General features: G+C 41.4%; 2 protein-coding genes across 7 annotated transcripts in view; both read left to right on the top strand.

Annotated features, from left to right (window-relative positions):
- Positions 1-11,688: 11,688 nt before the first annotated feature.
- glrx2 (glutaredoxin 2) lies at positions 11,689-14,545 on the top strand. 5 transcript variants are annotated; one of them, XM_035785056.2, is made up of 4 exons: positions 11,689-12,041; positions 12,857-12,926; positions 13,003-13,179; positions 13,606-14,545. In XM_035785056.2, the coding sequence occupies exons 1-4, from the start codon at positions 12,028-12,030 to the stop codon at positions 13,768-13,770; spliced, it is 426 nt and encodes a 141-aa protein (XP_035640949.1). In that variant the 5' UTR covers positions 11,689-12,027; the 3' UTR covers positions 13,771-14,545. The 5 variants fall into 5 exon arrangements, with proteins under 5 accessions (XP_035640949.1, XP_035640968.1, XP_035640933.1 ...); XM_035785075.2 differs by lacking the exon at positions 11,689-12,041 and adding an exon at positions 12,075-12,102; XM_035785040.2 differs by lacking the exon at positions 11,689-12,041 and adding an exon at positions 12,109-12,317.
- Positions 14,546-14,698: 153 nt separating this feature from the next.
- uchl5 (ubiquitin carboxyl-terminal hydrolase L5) overlaps positions 14,699-18,060 on the top strand; it is a 1,000,928-nt gene continuing 997,566 nt past the window's right edge. For both annotated transcript variants that reach the window (XM_052460621.1, XM_035785027.2), the window contains exons 1-5: positions 14,699-14,916; positions 15,462-15,525; positions 17,105-17,210; positions 17,713-17,838; positions 17,965-18,026. In XM_052460621.1, the coding sequence (XP_052316581.1) occupies positions 14,841-14,916; positions 15,462-15,525; positions 17,105-17,210; positions 17,713-17,838; positions 17,965-18,026 (434 nt within the window). In that variant the 5' untranslated portion in view covers positions 14,699-14,840. The remainder of the gene's footprint in view (positions 14,917-15,461; positions 15,526-17,104; positions 17,211-17,712; positions 17,839-17,964; positions 18,027-18,060) is intronic.

Raw genomic sequence — 18,060 nt, 5'->3', positions numbered from 1 at the left:
CTCATTAATTTTGTTAGTCACTCTCACTCAGATATCATTAACATGGTGTAAGCTAAGGCCCCAAAAAATGGCTTTATAACTGAAAACATGTCTCTCCACCGCATGGCAAAATGAGTGTAGTCGCAGTAAATTAGCTGTAAAACTTTGAAATGTTTCTCTGTGCCCCATTGCAAAATGTAAATGTATCTCTCCGCCATCAAGAGGGGGAGAACACAAAAATGTTTTACCCGCAAGGTGCCCAATCAAATCTCGCTTAGGGCCCCGAAAAGGCATAGAGCCGGCCCTGAAAACACATTATTTTCACACATAGACAGCTCCAACTCAATAATCAGCTAGGCCTATTGCCAATAGGGGCTTGTGTTCGGCACAGGTAGAGCCCTATCTGTGCACGTGCCCAGGGCCGGCCCGCCCATTAGGGGCAGATTGATGAGGGCAGCAGTTTGACTGAATAAGACACACCTCCAACAACACATAAAACCAGTCACTACAACCAGTCACTAAAAAGAACAGGCGTCCTTCCTAACTCAGATGCCGAAAAGGAAGGAAACCGCTCAGGGATTTCACCATGAGACAAATGGTGACTTTAGAACAGTTTCAGAGTTTAATGACTGTAATTGGAGAAAACTGAGGATAGATCAACAACACTGTAGTTACTCAACAATATTAACTTAATTAACAGAGTGAAAAGAAGGAAGCCTGTACAGAATAAACATATTCCAAAACATGCAGCATTAAGGCACTAAAATGTGTCAAAGAAATTAATTTTATGTCCTGAATACGAAGCATTACGTTTGAGGCAAATTCAACACAACACATCGCTGAGAACCACTCTTCAAATTCTCAAGAACGCTGGTGGCTGCATCATGTTACCGGTATGCTTATCATCGACAAGGTCTGGGGAGTTTTGTAGGATGGAAATAAATGGAATAGAGCTAAGCATAGGCAAACTCCTAAACGAAAACCTGATTCCGTTTGCTTTCCAACAGACACTGGGAGACAAATTCACCTTTCAGCAGGACAATAACTCAAACACATGGCCAAATATACACTGGAGTTGCTTACCAAGACAACACTGAATGCTCCTGAGTGGGCTGGTTACAGTTTTGACTCGAATCAGCTCAAAAATGGCTGTCTAACAATGATCAACAACTAACTTGACAGAGCTTGAAGAATTGTAAAAATAATCAATTGCAAATATTGTAAAATCCAGGTGTGCAAAGCTCTTAAGAGACTTGCCCAGACAGACACACAGCTGTAATCGCTGCCAAATGTGATTCTAACATGTATAGACTCAGGGAGTTGAATACTTATGTAATCCAGATATATTTGTGTTTTATATTATATTTGATATATTCGGATATTCGTGCTTTTTATATATATATATATATATATATATATATATATATATATATATATATATATATATTATATATTATAATTTTTATTTTTTTCACATTCCACTATGCATATTTAGCGTAGATCTTTGACACAAAAAAGACAATTAAATACATTTTAATCCCACCTTGAACACAACAAAATATGTAAATAGTCAAGAGGGTATGAATACTTTCTGAAGGCACTTTGATAAGAAAACAAAAAAGAGCTTTGATGTAAATATGGCACATTAACAAACATCCTAAAACCAGGACAGGTCAAAGTAAAATGGACAATATGGAACGGAAAATCCGGCTACTCACAACTGCTGTCCATGAGGTTTACCCGTGGGCTAAATTGTCATGATAGTCAAGGTTTCAAGCTAGTATCCATAAATTTTGTGACGAGATGATTAAATGCTTTTGCATTTCCTAATGTGTAAACACTTAGATTCCCATTGCAATTAGGCTCAGGATAACTCCTGATAAAGTTGGGTAGCTGATATTTAGCTTAATTAAATAGCCAAAATTATTAGTCACAGGAATCAGGACTAATAAAGCCAATGCAACTGCCTGTTTGACAAATGGTAGGCCTACCACGTTGATGGGAAACACAACCAAGAAACACTCTGCGTGACCCTGATTCAGCCCACTGCAGTAAAAGGTTCAATTAAATGGAATGGGTAAGCTATTGGTGGGAGAATATATAAATTAATAATGGATTTCTTGTTTGATCAAACTGCTGTTTCAGCAGTGGAAGAATGGTCAAGCTACACTACCTGATCAAAAGTATGTGGACAACTGCTCATCGAACATCTCATTCCAAAATCATGGGCATTAATATGGAATTGGTCCCCCCATTGCTGTTATACCAGCCAACACTCTTCTGGGAAGGCTTTCCACTAGATGTTGGAACATAACTGCATGGACTTGCTTCCATTCAGCCACGAGCATTAGGTTGGGCCCTGATATTGTGCCGATTAGGCCTGGCTCGCAGGCGGCGTTCCAATTCATCCCAAAGGTGTTTGACGGGGTTGAGGTCAGGGCTCTGTGCAGGCCAGTCAAGTTCCGATCACAACAATCACGAAAAAAAGTTTCTGTATGGACCTCGCTTTGTGCACGGGAGCATTGTCATGCTGAAACAGGAAAGGGCCTTCTCCAAACTGTTGCCTCAAAGTTGGAAGCACAGAATCATCTAGAATGTCATTGTATGCTGTAGCGTTAAGATTTCCCCTCCCTGGAACTAAGGGGCCTAGCCCGAACCACGAAAAACAGCCCCAGACCATTGTTTCTCCTCCACCTAACTTTACAGTTGGAACTATAGAGTTCTCCTGGCATCCGCCAATCCCATATTCGTCCATTGGACTGCCAGATGGTGTGATTCAGTACTCCAGAGAACGCATTTCCACTGCTCCAGAGTCCAATGGCGACGAGCTTTACACATCTCCAGCCGATGACTGGCATTGTGCATGGTGATCTTAGGCTTGTGTACAACTGCTCGCCCATGGTGACCCATTTGATGAAGCTCCCGGCGAACAGTTCTTGTGCTGACGTTGCTTCCAGAGGCAATTTGGAACTCGAATGTGAGTGTTGCAACCAAGGACAGACGATTTTTACAAAATACGTGCTTCAGCACTTGGTGGTCCCGTCCTGTGAGCTCGTGTGGCCTACCACACAGCTGAGCTGTTGTTAATCTTAGACATTTCCACTTCACAATAACAGCACTTACAGTGGACTGGGGCAGCTCTAGCAGGGCATACATTTGACAAACTGACTTGTTGGAAAGGTAGCATTCTATGACGGTGCCACGTTGAAAGTCACTGAGCACTTCAGCAAGGCCATTCTACTGCCAATGTTTGTCTATGGAGATTGCATGGCTGTGTGCTTGATTTTATAAATCTGTCAGCAACGGGTCTGGCTGAAATAGCCAAATCCACTTGTAGGGGTGTCCACATACTTTTGTATATATAGTGTATCTCTAGGAGCTGATCCGTTGTCAGTATAGAGGAATAATTATAATGCTAAGGTAAGATTTGAATGGAGAAAGCTGATCTGAGAGCAGCCCTGCCTGTCTTTCGATCCTATCAGTATCAACCCAATGTCGGGAAGTAAAACAGCCATCACTAACACAGAGAGGTTGCTGCATACAGACTTGAAATTATTGGCCACTTTAATAAATGGATAACTAGTCACTTTAATAATGACACTTTAATAATGTTTATATACCTTGCATTACTCATCTCATTTGTACAGTACAAGTCGGAAGTTTACATACACCTTAGCCAAATACATTTAGTTTAACACAATTCCTGACATTTAATCCTAGTACAAATTCCCTGTCTTCGGTCAGTTAGGATCACCACTTTATTTTTAGAATGTGAAATGTCTGATTAAAGTAGACATAATGATTTACTTCAGCTTTTATTTCTTTCATCACATTCCTGGTGGGTCAGAAGTTTACATACACTCAATTAGTATTTGGTAGCATTGCCTTTAAATTGTTTAACTTGGGTCAAGTGTTTCGGGCAGCCTTCCACAAGCTTCCCACAATAAGTTGGGTGAATTTTGGCCCATTCCTCCTGACAGAGCTGGTGTAACTGAGTCAGGTTTGTAGGCCTCCTTGCTCGCACACACTTTTTCAGTTCTGCCCACACATTTTCCATAGGATTGAGTTCAGGGCTTTGTGATGTCCACTCCAATACCTTGACTTTGTTGTCCTTAAACCATTTTGCCACAACTTTGGAAGTATGCTTGGGGTCAGTGTTCATTTGGAAGACCCATTTGCGACCAAACTTTAACTTCCTGACTGATGTCTTGAGATGTTGCTTCAATATATCCACATAATTTTCCTTCCTCATCATGATGCCATCTATTTGGTGAAGTGCACCAGTCCCTCCTGCAGCAAAGCACCCCCACAACATGATGCTGCCACCCCCGTGCTTCACGGTTGGGATGGTGTTCTTCGGCTTGCAAGCATCCAACCTTTTTGCTCCAAACATAACGATGGTCATTTTAGCCAAACAGTTAATCAAACCAGAGGACATTTCTCCAAAAAGTACGATCTTTGTCCCCATGTGCAGTTGCAAACCATAGTCTGGCTTTTTTATGGCGGGTTTGGAGCAGTAGCTTCTTCCTTGCTGAGCAGCCTTTCAGGTTATGTTGATATAGGACTTGAGTTTAACTGTGGATATAAATACTTTTGTACCTGTTTCCTCCAGCATCTTCACAAGGTCCTTAGCTGTTGTTCTGGGATTGATTCGCACTTTTCGCACCAAAGCACGTTCACCTCTAGGAGACAGAACGTGTCTCCTTCCTGAGCGGTATGACGGTTGCGTGGTCCCATGGTGTTTATACTTGCGTACTATTGTTTGTACAGATGAACGTGGTACCTTCAGACCTTCAGGAAATGGCTCTCAAGGATGACTTGTGGAGGTCTACAAATTGTTTCTGAGGTCTTGGCTGATTTCTTTTGATTTTCCCATGATGTCAAACAGAGTCACTGAGTTTGAAGGTAGGTCTTGAAATACAACCACAGGTACACCTCCAATTAGCCTAACAGAAGCTTCTAAAGCCATGACATCATTTTCTGGAATTGTCCAAGCTGTTTAAAGGCACAGTCAACTTAGTGTATGTAAACTTCTGACCCACTGGAATCGTGATACATTGAATTATAAGTGAAATAATCTGTCTGTAAACAATTGTTGGAAACATGACTTGTGTCATGCACAACGTAGATGTCCTAACCGACGTGCCAAAACTATAGTTTGTTATCAAGACATTTGTGGAGTGGTTGAAAAACAAGTTTTTATAACTCCAACCTAAGTGTATGTAAACTTCCGACTTCAACTGTATTTCAACAGTTTTTTATACCATCTATTGCACTTTGCCTGTGTCGCTCTGTCATTGCTCACCCATATATTTATATTTATATATTCTTATTCCATTTCTTTACTTAGATTTGTATGTATTAAGTAGGTAGTTGTTGTGGAATTGCTAGATTACTTGTTAGATATTGCTGCACTGTCGGAACTAGAAGCACAAGCATTTCGCTACTCTCGCAATAACATCTGCTAACCATGTGTATGTGACCAATAACATTTTATTTGAGTAACTGATCACATGTAATCAGTTACATGTAATCTGATTACAAAAAACAAACTTTATTCAGTTACGTTACCAGCAAAAATATTGTAATCAGATAACAGATAGTTTATAAAAACTAGATGATTACTTCTCGGATTGCGGAAAAATACATTGACACCCCACTGGGCACACACTAGTTGAATCAACGTTGTTTTCACATAATTTCAATGATGTTACATCGAACCAACGTGGAATAGACGTTGAATTGGCGTCTGTGCCCAGTGGGACCTTTCTGTTTTCTCTTATGAAATTAAATTCAGCATTGTAAAAAGATTCAAGTTTAAGGTTGTTCCAATCTTTTTAAATTCAGCACACAATGCAAATAGTCCGGATAGCCATTTGATTACCTGTTCAGGAGTCTTATGACTTGGGGGTAAAAACTGAGGAGCCTTTTTGATGAGCGAGCCTGCAGTAACGTAGCAGGCACAAAAAAATGCTGCAGAAAAATTGATACTGTGAGATTTATAAACGTTTAAAACCATGACTAGAGAGACTGTCAACAAATACAGCAAAGAGCTGCTGTTTTTATGAGTGAGTTCATGTTTAAGTTCTTACTCAGCACTATTAACACTTTGTATTCAACACTTTTATAACCAATAAAATGCGCGTTCTTCCTATTTCCACTCAGCGCTACAACAAGCAGTGCAGCAGTAATGAATGATTAGGAAAGTGTATCTATAGGTTTGCGTTGTTGTTATTATTAGTGTCGTAGACATATTTGGTCAATCATATTTCACAAATACCGGAGCATGTGAGTTCAAATAGACTTTTTATTACTTCATAATAAAAGCTGAGCTGGATCACAAATACTGCCTTCCAGTCTTGGCACAAACTACTTATACATTTGTCTTCCTTATGTCATACTCATAGTAACTCCTCTTAATGGTTCACCTCTGGCATTTAGCCACCATTATCATATTGCCTTCATATTAGGACATTCAACCTGTAGAGTCACAGAAATAGTTTCATGCATGTAGGACCATAGCAACAGACCGTGGCACTCTACAGGATTAACCAATACATGACATCCTGCTGACTTCACTGAAAGGGGAACCCCTGTTCTGGAAAAAAACCAAGAGGTATAACCATAGTTGGCCATAACAGTTACAAGAATAACCATGTGCATGTCTAACGGTGTCCAATGACCTAGAGCACATACAGAGTACTAGTTTTGCTGACTCCTTCTGAAATAAATAATTGCCACTTAAGTACTGAAAAATTCACAATATTAGCGGCTTAGGTCTTTTTTAATATCAAGGAATATTTCACTTTCTCTGTCCATAGGAGTAACAAAATGAATTTGTGCATGTGGCAGAAATAATGTGGTGCGATTCGAGTTTCGCCATCAGCTGGAAGACGGTGTCACTTTCTGGTCAGTGTCAGTGGAGGAAAGGGATGTTGAGAGACGGAGCCTCAGTCTGCTGCTCTCTCCCTCCGCTGAGACTGACCATCAGATGCATCACCATCGGCCCAGTAAAATAAAAAGCAGTGACTAAGAACCATCGGGTTCTTGGTCACTGACCAAGGCCATTCTCACCGATTGCTCAGTTTGGCCGGGTAGCCAGCTCTAGGAAGAGAATTGGTGGTTCCAAACTTCTTCCATTTAAGAATGATGGAGGCCACTGTGTTTTGGTACCCTTCCCCAGATCTGAAACTCGACACAATCCTGTCTTGAAGCTCTACGGACAATTCCTTCAACCTCATTGCTTGGTTTTTGCTCTGACATGCACTGTCAACTGTGGGATGTTATACAGACAGGTGTGTACCTTTCCAAATCATGTCCAATCAATTGAATTTACCACAGGTGGACTTCAATCAAGTTGTAGAAAAATCTCAAGGATGATCAGTGGAAACAGGATGCACCTGAGCTCAATTTCGAATCTCATTGCAAAGGATCTGCATACTTATGTAAATAAGGTATTTCTGAAAACATTCTAAAAATCTGTTTTCACTTTGTCATTATGGGGTATAATGTGTAGATTGATTAGGGAAAAATAATTGAATACATTTTAGAATAAGGCTGTAACAAAGTGTGGAAAAAGGGAAGGGGTCTGAATACTTTCAGAATGCACTGTATACAGATGGTTCAAAGGATCCAGTTAGTGATAGGGTGGGGGCAGGGGTGTATATCCCAGATTTCAATGTTAGAGTATCTAAGCAGTTAACTGATTATGTGTCACTGTATGCAGCCGAGTTGACGACAAAGATTATAGGTTTTAGATGGGTGGAGGAGGTCAAACCACTCAGAGTGGGGATCTGCTCTGATTCAGCTGCAGTGTTGAGTAGTGTGAAGACTGGCAGGTCAGATAGGGGAGACTTGTTTATGGAGATGATGGTGATGTTAATAGGATTGGAGGGGATGGGAATGGTGGTAAGCTTTTGCTAGGTTCCCGTCAATGTGGGTGTGGAGGGTAATGAGAAGGCTGATGTGGTGGCTAAGAGTGCTGTGAGAAGAGAGGGGGTAGATATTCAGGTCCTGTTGGGCCGCAGGGAAGTCAAGTCCTTGATCCAGGCGAAAGGGCTCGATCTTTGGCAAAGGGAGTGGGATGCTAGTAGTAAGGGGAGGCAATTTTATCACGTGTACCGGTCAGTTAAGGATGAGGCAGGGAGTATGGGATGTAGGAGAGATGAATTTGTGTGGAGTAGAACCCTGTTAGGGCACACAGGTTTGAATGCCAAGTTGTGAATGATAAGGAGACATAAAAGAGATCTGTGTGATGAGTGTTTAGTGGAGGAAACAGTGGAGCATGTGTTGATATTTTGTGAACTGTATGACATAGATAAATCTAATCAAATGTTATCTATCACATGCGCCGAATACAACATGCTTAATTACAAGACTTACAAGACCTTAACCAATAATGTAGTTCACAAAATAGAGTTAATAAAATATTTAATAAATAAACTAAAGTAAAATCTAATCCATCAAAAAGTAACACAAGAAATGTACATAACAATAATGAGGCAATATACAGGGAGTACCGGTACCGAGTCAATGTACAGGTAATTTGAGGTCATTTGTAAAGTGACTATGCATAGATAATAAACATTGAGTAGCAGCGGGGGGGGTGGCCTGTTTCTCTGGCTGGCCAGAGAAACAGACTCCTCACAAGTCCTCAACTGGCAGCTTCATTCAATAGTACCCGCAAAACATCAGTCTCAATGTCAACAGTGAAGAGGTGACTTCGGGATGCTGGACTTCTAGGCAGAGTTCCTCTGTCCAGTGTCTGTGTTATTTTGCCCATCTTAATATTTTATTTTTATTGGCCAGTCTGAGATATGGCATTTTCTTTGCAACTCTGCCTAGAAGGCCAGCATTCCGGAGTCGCCTCTTCACTGTTGACGTTGAGACTGGTGTTTTGCGGGAAATCCAGGATTCAGTTGCAGAGGGAGGAGCTTTGTCCCAGGGTCCTTAGCTTAGTGATGAGCTTTGTAGGCACTATGGTGTTGAACGCTGAGCTGTAGTCAATGAACAGCATTCTCACATAGGTGTTATTTTGCCCAGGTGGGAAAGGGCAGTGTGGAGTGCGATTGAGATTGCATCATCTGTGGATCTGTTGGGGCAGTATGTGAATTGGAGTGCGTCTAGGGTTTCTGGCATGATGGTTTCGATGTGACTCATGACCAGCCTTTCAAAACACTTCATGACTACTGACGTGAGTGCTACGGGGTTGTAATCATTTAGGCAGGTTAACTTCATTTTCTTAGGCACAGGTGGTATGTTTGAAACATGTAGTTATTATAGACTCGGTCAGGGAGATGTTGAAAATGTCATTGAAGACACTTGCCAGTTGGTCCGTGCATCCTGTGAGTACACATCCTGGTAATCCATCTGGCCCAGCGGCTTTGTGAATGTTGACTTGTTTAAAGTTCTTGATCACATCGGGTACGGAGAGCGTGATCACTCAGTCGTCCGGAATAGCTGGTGCTCTCATGCATGTTTCAATGTAGCTTCCCTTGAAGCGAGCATAAAAGGCATTTCAATTTAAATCAAATCAAAGTTTATTTGTCACGTGCGCTGAATACAACAGACCTTACAGTGAAATGCTTATTTACAGGCTCTAACCAATAGTACAAAAAAGGTATTAGGTGAACAATAGGTAGGTAAAGAAATAAAACAACAGTAAAAAGACAGACTATATACAGTAGCGAGGCTATAAAAGTAGCGAGGCTACATACAGACACTGGTTAGTCAGGCTGATTGAGGTAGTATGTACAGTACATGTAGATTATGGTTAAAGTGACTATGCATACCTGTATATGATGAACAGAGAGTAGCAGTAGTGTAAAAGAGGGGTTGGCGGGTGGTGGGTGGGACACAATGTAGACAGCCCGGTTTGCCACTGTGCGGGAGCACTGGTCGGTTGGCCCAATTGAGGTAGTATGTACATGTAGATGACTAAGTGACTATGCATATATGATAAACAGAGAGTAGCAGCAGTGTAAAAGGGGGGGTTGGGGTAGGCTCGTGTCACTGGGCAGCTCGCGGCTGGTTTCCCTTTGTAGTCCGTAATAGTTTTCAAGCCCTGCCACATCCGACGACCGTACGAGCCAATATAGTAGGATTCAATCTTAGTCCTGTATTGACGCTTTGCCTGTTTGATGGTTTGTCGGAGGGCATAGCAGTATTTCTTATAAGCGTCTGGATTAGTTTCCCGCTCTTTGAAAGCGGCAGCTCCAGCTTTTATCTTGGTGCGGATATTGCCTGTAATCCATGGCTTCAGGTTGGGAAATGTACGTATGTACGGTCACTGCGGGGAGAATGTCATCGGTGCACTTATTGATGAAGACGGTGACAGAGGTGATATATTCCTCAATACCTATGGATGAATCCCGCAACATATTCCAGTCTGTGCTAGCAAAACAGTCCTTTATCGTAGCATCCACGTCATCTGACCACTCCCGTATTGAGCGAGTCATCATGGTCAGATTTGACAAATGGAGGGTGAGGGAGAACTTTGTATGCATCTCTGTGTGTGAAGCAAAGGTGGTCTAGTTTTTTCCCCCTCTGGTTGCACATGTGACATGCTGGTAGAAATTAAATCAGTTTTACCTAAGTTTTCCTGCATTCCTGCAAGTCCCCGGCCACTAAGAGCACCACTTGTGGATGAGCATTTTCTTGTTTGCTTATGGCATTATACAGCTCGTTGTGTGTGGTCTTAGTGCCAGCATCGGTTTGTGGTTGTAAATAGATGGCTACGAATAATATAGATGAGAACTCTCTTGTTAGCTAGTGTGGTATACAGCCTATCATGAGGCATTCTACCTCAGGCCAGCAATACCTCAAACATTTTTTTATATTAGACATCGCGCACGAGCAGTTACTGACAAATAGACACACACCCCCGCCTCTCGTCTTACCAGAAGTAGCTGCTCTGTCCTGCCGAAACACTGTCAGCTCTATATTATCTGTGTCGTTGTTCAGCCAAGTCTTGGTGAAACAAAAGATATTACAGTTTTTAAATTCCCGTTGTTAGGATAGTCTTACCTGTAGATTGTCCAGTTTGTTTTCCAATGATCGCACATGGGCCAATAATACAGAGGGTAATTTACTTACTCGTAAGCGAATTCTTAGAAGGTACCCTCCTCCCCCACTTTCTCCGAATTTTCTTCACGCTGATGACGGGGATTTGGGCCCCGTCACGACAAAGCAGTATATCCTCCGTGTCGGACTCAATAAAGAAAATAATCTTCATCCAGTTTGAGGTGTGTAATCGCTGTTCTGATGTCAAGAAGCTATTTTCGGTCAGAAGAGACAGTAGCATCATTGTGTACAAAATGAGTTACAAACAATGTGAAAAAACTAACAAAATAGCACAGTTGGTTAGGAGCCCGTAAAACGTCAGGCATCCCATCCGGCGCCATTAATCTTAAATTGAGAAATTGCATGAAAATGTTAGAAAGGCTGGACAGGGTTGGGGTTTGGGTAGTGTAGTGGGGGAGGGAAGTGGTGTTCAGTGCTCTGTTTCACTTTCTTAGAGGAACAGGACTCATGAGGAGAATTGAATTTTGGTAGGCCGTGACTGGCCTCACACTCCAGTAGGTGGCGGTGAATGCACATTAAAAGTTGGATGCGATCTGCCAACCCAATCTCAAAGAAGAAGAAGAAAAATTACGTTTTTTTCACCACCAAATATGGTAGTGAGAGGAAGTCCAGTCGCAGGTTGTGGGAGAGGATGGAACTTGGTGAAACTGGGCCGACATTCTGCTAATCGATGAAACATCTGATATCAATATATTTTTCTGTTCCCAAACCTAAAATATGTAACGAAAACAGTGCACTAATTTGTAAAGACTTGACGGTTTGCCAAAGTTAGTTTTTTTTAGAAGGAGCGCAAAGTCGAATCGAATTTGTGCACAAGCACATTTCACAGAGGCGTTCCCTAACATAAATATACAAATACACGCTACAACGCACCAATAGGATCTCGATCGTTTGTGGTTGGCTTTGCCCACCTCCTTGCTTGTTCTGCACACTACGCTTCATTTCCTCCCACTGTTATTGACACAGATGAACTTTCTTGGGTAAGTTAAACATATCTTTGACCCACCCCTCTTGTATAATAATGCACTTCCGGTAGTCAAGGTAAGCATGTGCGGCCAATTGTAAAATCGCAAACAGAGCAAGTGGAGGTAGTGGTCACACAGACACGCTAATGTTTTTCTACACTACTGAGTGTATATTAGCCGCATGTTCCACCTCGGCCAACCGTTTGATTCTATGTTATTTGCGGTTTCTTTGCTAATGATGTTAGCGCGAGGAGGACTCCTGTCCAGATTCGTATGGAACGGTTGCCGAAGGTCACTTTCCCTGTTATTTAACATTGAAATGCCAATATTAAATAATAATGTCAGTATAATATAATGTATGTAGGCAGCCATGTGTTATTCTTTTTAAACTATCGTAATATATTTGAACGGCGAAACTTGAAAGCGAGCGAATCAAATGTGACCAACATGCTAATGTTTACGAGTGTCGTGAAAATAGGTAACGTTAGCTAACGTTAATTGATGGTTGTGATAATCCTTATCCCACCGCAAACTAATCCTTCAGATTCAGCCAGTGCCTTGCTGTGAATGTTCGACGGGTTGCTAGCGATCGCTACAGATAGCTAGTTGACATCAGAATGGACACAAAATACAAACTGAGTCTCACCTGTTTGATTGTTCTATTATCACTGATAATGGGGATAATATCTTCTGCACACGCCTTGAAATGTTTAAGGTTATTGCTACAATATTGTCATTGATGGGTTGGTGCATGTCTGTTTCGGTGCTTTAGCTAGCTATCTATTTACTGACATAACGTTGGCTCGTTAACAACCTGTGTGTCCTTTCAGGATGGGAAACTTCACATCCTTCAGCTCAAGTGGTCTGTCAAGCACAACAGCATGTGGTCAGTTTCTACAGGTAAGATTTAACATTTTTATTCCATGATTCTGTGTGTGTTGGTGACTTGGTCTGACATTGATTTTCTTCTCTTCAGGAGGTGGTGTCTCATAACTGCATTGTCATATTTTCCAAGACCACTTGTCCATATTGCAAAATGGCCAAAAATGTATTCAATGAAATTGGTGCTACATACAAGGTGATAGAGCTGGATGAACACAATGATGGAAGACGACTACAAGAGGCCTTGGCGCAGATGACCGGTGCCAGAACAGTATGAAACAACCTCATGTTTATATCATGACCAATTTGCATTCCCCAATCAATTTTGCCATGGTGTTTTACATTGCTATCTCACATATGCCACTTTAGCTTTAGTATAATAGATCATTCTCTGTAACCCTCAAAGTGAAAAGTAGGTTGTTGAGTGAGGACTGTTCATGTTTTACCCTAAATGCCATATGTACACTACATAGATGTACAGTATGTATCTGCTGATTCTACTGGTGAGTCTGACATTTGACCTGACTGTATGTTGCTATCTTGTTGTTGATAGCAATAGCACTAAGTTAACACAACTGGCACCAGACCAGTAGGGACATTGTTCTTATTATTATGCACACAGAGAACAGCTGAACTGAGCTCTAGTTTAATGAGCACCATTTAGTGTTATTTTTAATGGGGTTACTTGTGGTTACAGGTTCCGAGGGTCTTCATCAATGGAAACTGCATTGGAGGAGGCTCTGACACAAAGGAACTACACCAGAAGGGAAAGCTGCTGCCTCTGATAGAACAATGTGCCCCGTGCTGCGTGAAAATTAACACTGAAGGCTCGGGCAGCGGACAGTTCGAGTCCACCAAATGACTAACCGTTCTAATTCTCACTGTAATTTATCCTGTGTTTATTTAATGTTTCCTCGACTTTGTGTGATACATTATATCTATCTATCTATCTATATCTATCTATATGGGTTCTATGTGGTTTATTTACCAAGATGCACACTTGTTATCGTCACCCTTCGTCTACATTCAGGGAATGTACAGTATTTTAATTAATTAAATCAAATCAAATGTATTTATATAGCCCTTCTTACATCAGCTGATATCTCAAAGTGCTAAACCCAGCCTAAAACCCCAAACAGCAAGCAATGCAGGTGTGGAAGCACAGTGGCTAGGAAAAACTCCCTAGAAAGGCCAAAACCTAGAGAGGAACCAGGCTATGAGGGGTGGCCAGTCCTCTTCTGGCTGTGCCGGGTGGAGATTATAACAGAACATGGCCAAGATGTTCAAATGTTCATAAATTACCAGCATGGTCAAATAATAATAATCACAGTAGTTGTCGAGGGTGCAGCAAGTCAGCACCTCAGGAGTAAATGTCAGTTGGCTTTTCATAGCCGCTCATTAAGAGGATCTCTACCACTCCTGCTGTCTCTAGAGTTGAAAACAGCATGTCTGGGACAGGTAGCACGTCCGGTGAACAGGTCAGGATTCCATTAAACTCCACAATCTTTTAACGGAGGACTGTGCCTAATTATGTGTATGCCTGTGAAGTAAGAAATACATGAACTGGTTTAACATGGTACTGGTTAAAATTATGGTAGCGCTTCATAATAAAAGAAACAATGTGTTACTTGTTACAATGTGTTATTTTTTAGTAACGTTGTGGCAACATTTGAAATGCCCAATGGAATGACAACTATATATATAATAGTATGTAGAAAATAAATGTAGGCCTATGATGACAAATAATTTGCACAGACAGCCCCCCTTGCGCGATTTGCACACGAGTCCTGTTGAAAGACATGCCGGGAGATTTCGCTTGAACACAATTTACGCAGCGGATTGATTCATTTTACTGGCTAACTAGCCACTACAGATATAGGCTTGTCTACTGCAATACAATTACTTGCCCTACGGTTCTTGAAATAAATAAAAATGACTGGAAGCGCAGGAGAATGGTGTCTTATGGAAAGTGATCCTGGGGTTTTCACAGAATTGATCAAAGGCTTTGGTGAGTGTGCTATATGCTAGCATGCTATTAGTACTTTCTAGCAAGATTGCCAACAAGCCATAGCAAAGTCTGAGCAAATTAAGGAGCCTTGGCTACGCACATCCTTTGTGATCGTAGTGTTAGTTTGCAGTGCAGCAAATTTCATAAACATAACTATTTGTTAATCAGATTGAACACCATCTAGCTATCTAACGTGCTAACTAGGTGGCGTCATTTATTCAAACGTGGTAGCTAACTAAGCATGATGAAATAGCAGTAGCATGACACCCACTGGCTCTGTATCTGGGTTAGCTATCTGACTACTGAAATTCCTTTAAAAGATGACACATTTTTACTGCATGCTATTCCAGTTGAATTTGTACACATTAAGAAGGCCTAACTAGTTAGATAAACTGGTCATAGTTGATGCAATCCTCTGCGAATTCAAATGGCTAGACTAGTTAAATTGAATAGCTAGTGTCCTGTCCTCTATCCATATAGTTAGTTAGCTATTGCTTTAAATTATCATAGTAACTAACCCATATTTCCCCTTTCTACTAACCCAGGTTGTAAAGGAGCTCAGGTTGAAGAAATATGGAGTATGGAACCAGAGAACTTTGAAAATCTGAAGTAAGCCATGCCCTAATCTCTTTGCTTTGAAACACTTCACAAATGCATAATATCGCTGTGATGCTGTTGACTAATCCCATTCCGTACAAATTTGCGCAACCCATTCAAACCAGGCTGCAATGAAAACTAATGGGACTGCTGGCATCAGAATCTGGAGTGTGAATTACGCTTCTATTCATGCGTTGATTGACATGGTAATAACCCGATAGTATTGGAGAAAAGTTTTTAAAAAACGGACCCCTCTGACGCTGTACGTTCAATTGTGACGTAATGCAACTCATTCTGTTTCGTGCAGATTAAAAACAAGGGACAGTGAATAGGGGATACCTAGTACAACGGAATGTATTTTTGCGTCATCACTGCAAGCCATCATGACTCTCAAAAGCCGTGACAGCTGCTGTTTACTTCTGAAGAGAACTTTAGCACCGCCCTAAACCTGCAAATGGGTATGTAATGACACACTATATATATTATTTATAGTGTTTTATTTACATTTTAGAGGCAATAAGGTGATAAATTGGAAAGATCGAGTGAAAAAAAGCAATTTTCCCACACTACATCTCTCCTCACTATCACGCAGTAGGTTTCACTTCCCTACCCGCCATATTTAAAAAGATCGACGGAGCTCATTGATTTCTTCAATCATGCAGAGAAGGGCAGCATGAAGGTTTCGTCACTGATTTTGCTGGAAAGGCGAGAAATTGTGCGTTTTGTCAAATTACAGTTGACCTGGAAGTATTCAGTTTTTTGGGGCGCTAAAATTAGGTCGAATAGTAAGTTACAGCGCAATGTACAAAAGTGTTAGCTAACGTAAACTCGTACATCGCCTTGGTCCGTACAATTTGCCTTATTTTAGGTCCCAAAAACGTAGTACTTCCAGATCAACTGTAATGTCAATACCATTGTAAAGCACAAGTTTTCCCCTTTCCAACAGAATCAATTACATGACCTAAACGCTGCCTGTTTCTGCATAATTCAAGCAGGCAATGAGCCCCGTCGGGTCTTTTTAAAAATGGCGGGTGGGGAAGTGAAACTAATGTGTGATAGTGAGAAGGAGAGATGTTGTGTTGGAAAATTGCTTTTTTTTCACTAATCTTTCCAATTTATCACCTTATTGCCTCTAAAACTTAAATAAAACACTATAAAGAGTTTATATAATGTGTCACTACATACCTATTTGAATGTTTGTGTCGAATTTGAATCAGGTTTTTAGGGCGGTGCTAAAGTGTTCTTAGAAGTTAACAGCGGCTTTGAGAATGATGATCGCATGCAATGATGACGAAAAAAAAGACTAGGTGTCCTCCCCCCCTTACCCCCGTCACTGTCCATTTCTTGTTTTTAAACGATGATAGAAGTGCTACACCTGGTGGAGAGATTGTAAGACAGAAATAGTTGCTTTATGCGTGTTGTACGTTACGACATGACACTTCAAGATGTAACGGAGGGTCAGTTTTTTTAAAACTTTTCTCCAATACTATAGAGCCCATTACCATGTCGATCAACGCTTGAATAGAAACCTAGTTCACACCCACGATTTTGACGTTAACACACGTTACTAGGCTTCTCTTTCTTTCTCCAGACCAGTTCATGGGTTGATCTTCCTGTTCAAGTGGCAGCCAGGTGAGGCACCAGCAGGCTCTATCGTTCAGGATTCAAGACTTGACAACATATTTTTTGCCAAGCAGGTACATGGTTTGGTTAGACATCTTTGACTAGGGGGAAATTATATATTCATTGTATGTATTGCAGAGTTTGCACATATTCAATGTCCTCAGAAGTGTTTTCAGAAGTCACTTTCTTCCTGGCACTGATTCTGCTGATAGCAGCTATTTTGAAGAAGAGTCTACTTGCAGTAACTGTGTTCAATGTATTGACTGCATTTGGGATCCTGAGTGGTGCGGTGGTCTAAGGCACTGCATCGCAGCGCTAGAGGCGTCACTACAGACCCGGCCCAGCCCAGATCCTGGGCTGTATCACAACCCGCCGTGATCGGGAGTCCCATAGGGCGGCGCACAATTGGCCCAGCGTCGTCCGGGTTAGGGGAGGGTTTGGCTGGGGTTGGCCATCATTGCAAATAAAAATGTGATTTTCACTGTATTGCCAAGTTAATAAAAAAATAAAATCTAACTCTGGTTAAGAGCATCTGGCAGGATCTCATTTGTCTAATGTCTTTGTGTGTTGTTTCAGGTGATAAATAACGCATGTGCTACCCAGGCCATTGTGAGTGTGCTGCTGAACTGCACTCACTCTGACATGCTGCTGGGAGAGACACTCGCAGAGTTCAGAGAATTCTCACTCAGCTTCGATGCTGCTGTAAGTTGTGCCTGATTCTGGTTAGCGTTTACTTTGTGCAGGCTGTTCTTTCTTTATTGTCAGTCAGTGTTTTGTCCTTGGGATGTGCATAACACCCACACATTGATGATATTCTCTTCTATAAAGATGAAAGGTCTGGCTCTCAGCAACTCTGAAGTTATTCGACAAGTTCACAACGGCTTTGCCAGGTGAGTTGACTCTTGATTTCAGAGAATGATCGTC

This window comes from Oncorhynchus keta, chromosome 1, assembly GCF_023373465.1.
Source record: "Oncorhynchus keta strain PuntledgeMale-10-30-2019 chromosome 1, Oket_V2, whole genome shotgun sequence".
Lineage (NCBI taxonomy): Eukaryota > Metazoa > Chordata > Actinopteri > Salmoniformes > Salmonidae > Oncorhynchus > Oncorhynchus keta.
Note: the sequence above shows the minus strand (reverse complement) of the source record. Positions and strands in the feature narration are given on the sequence as shown.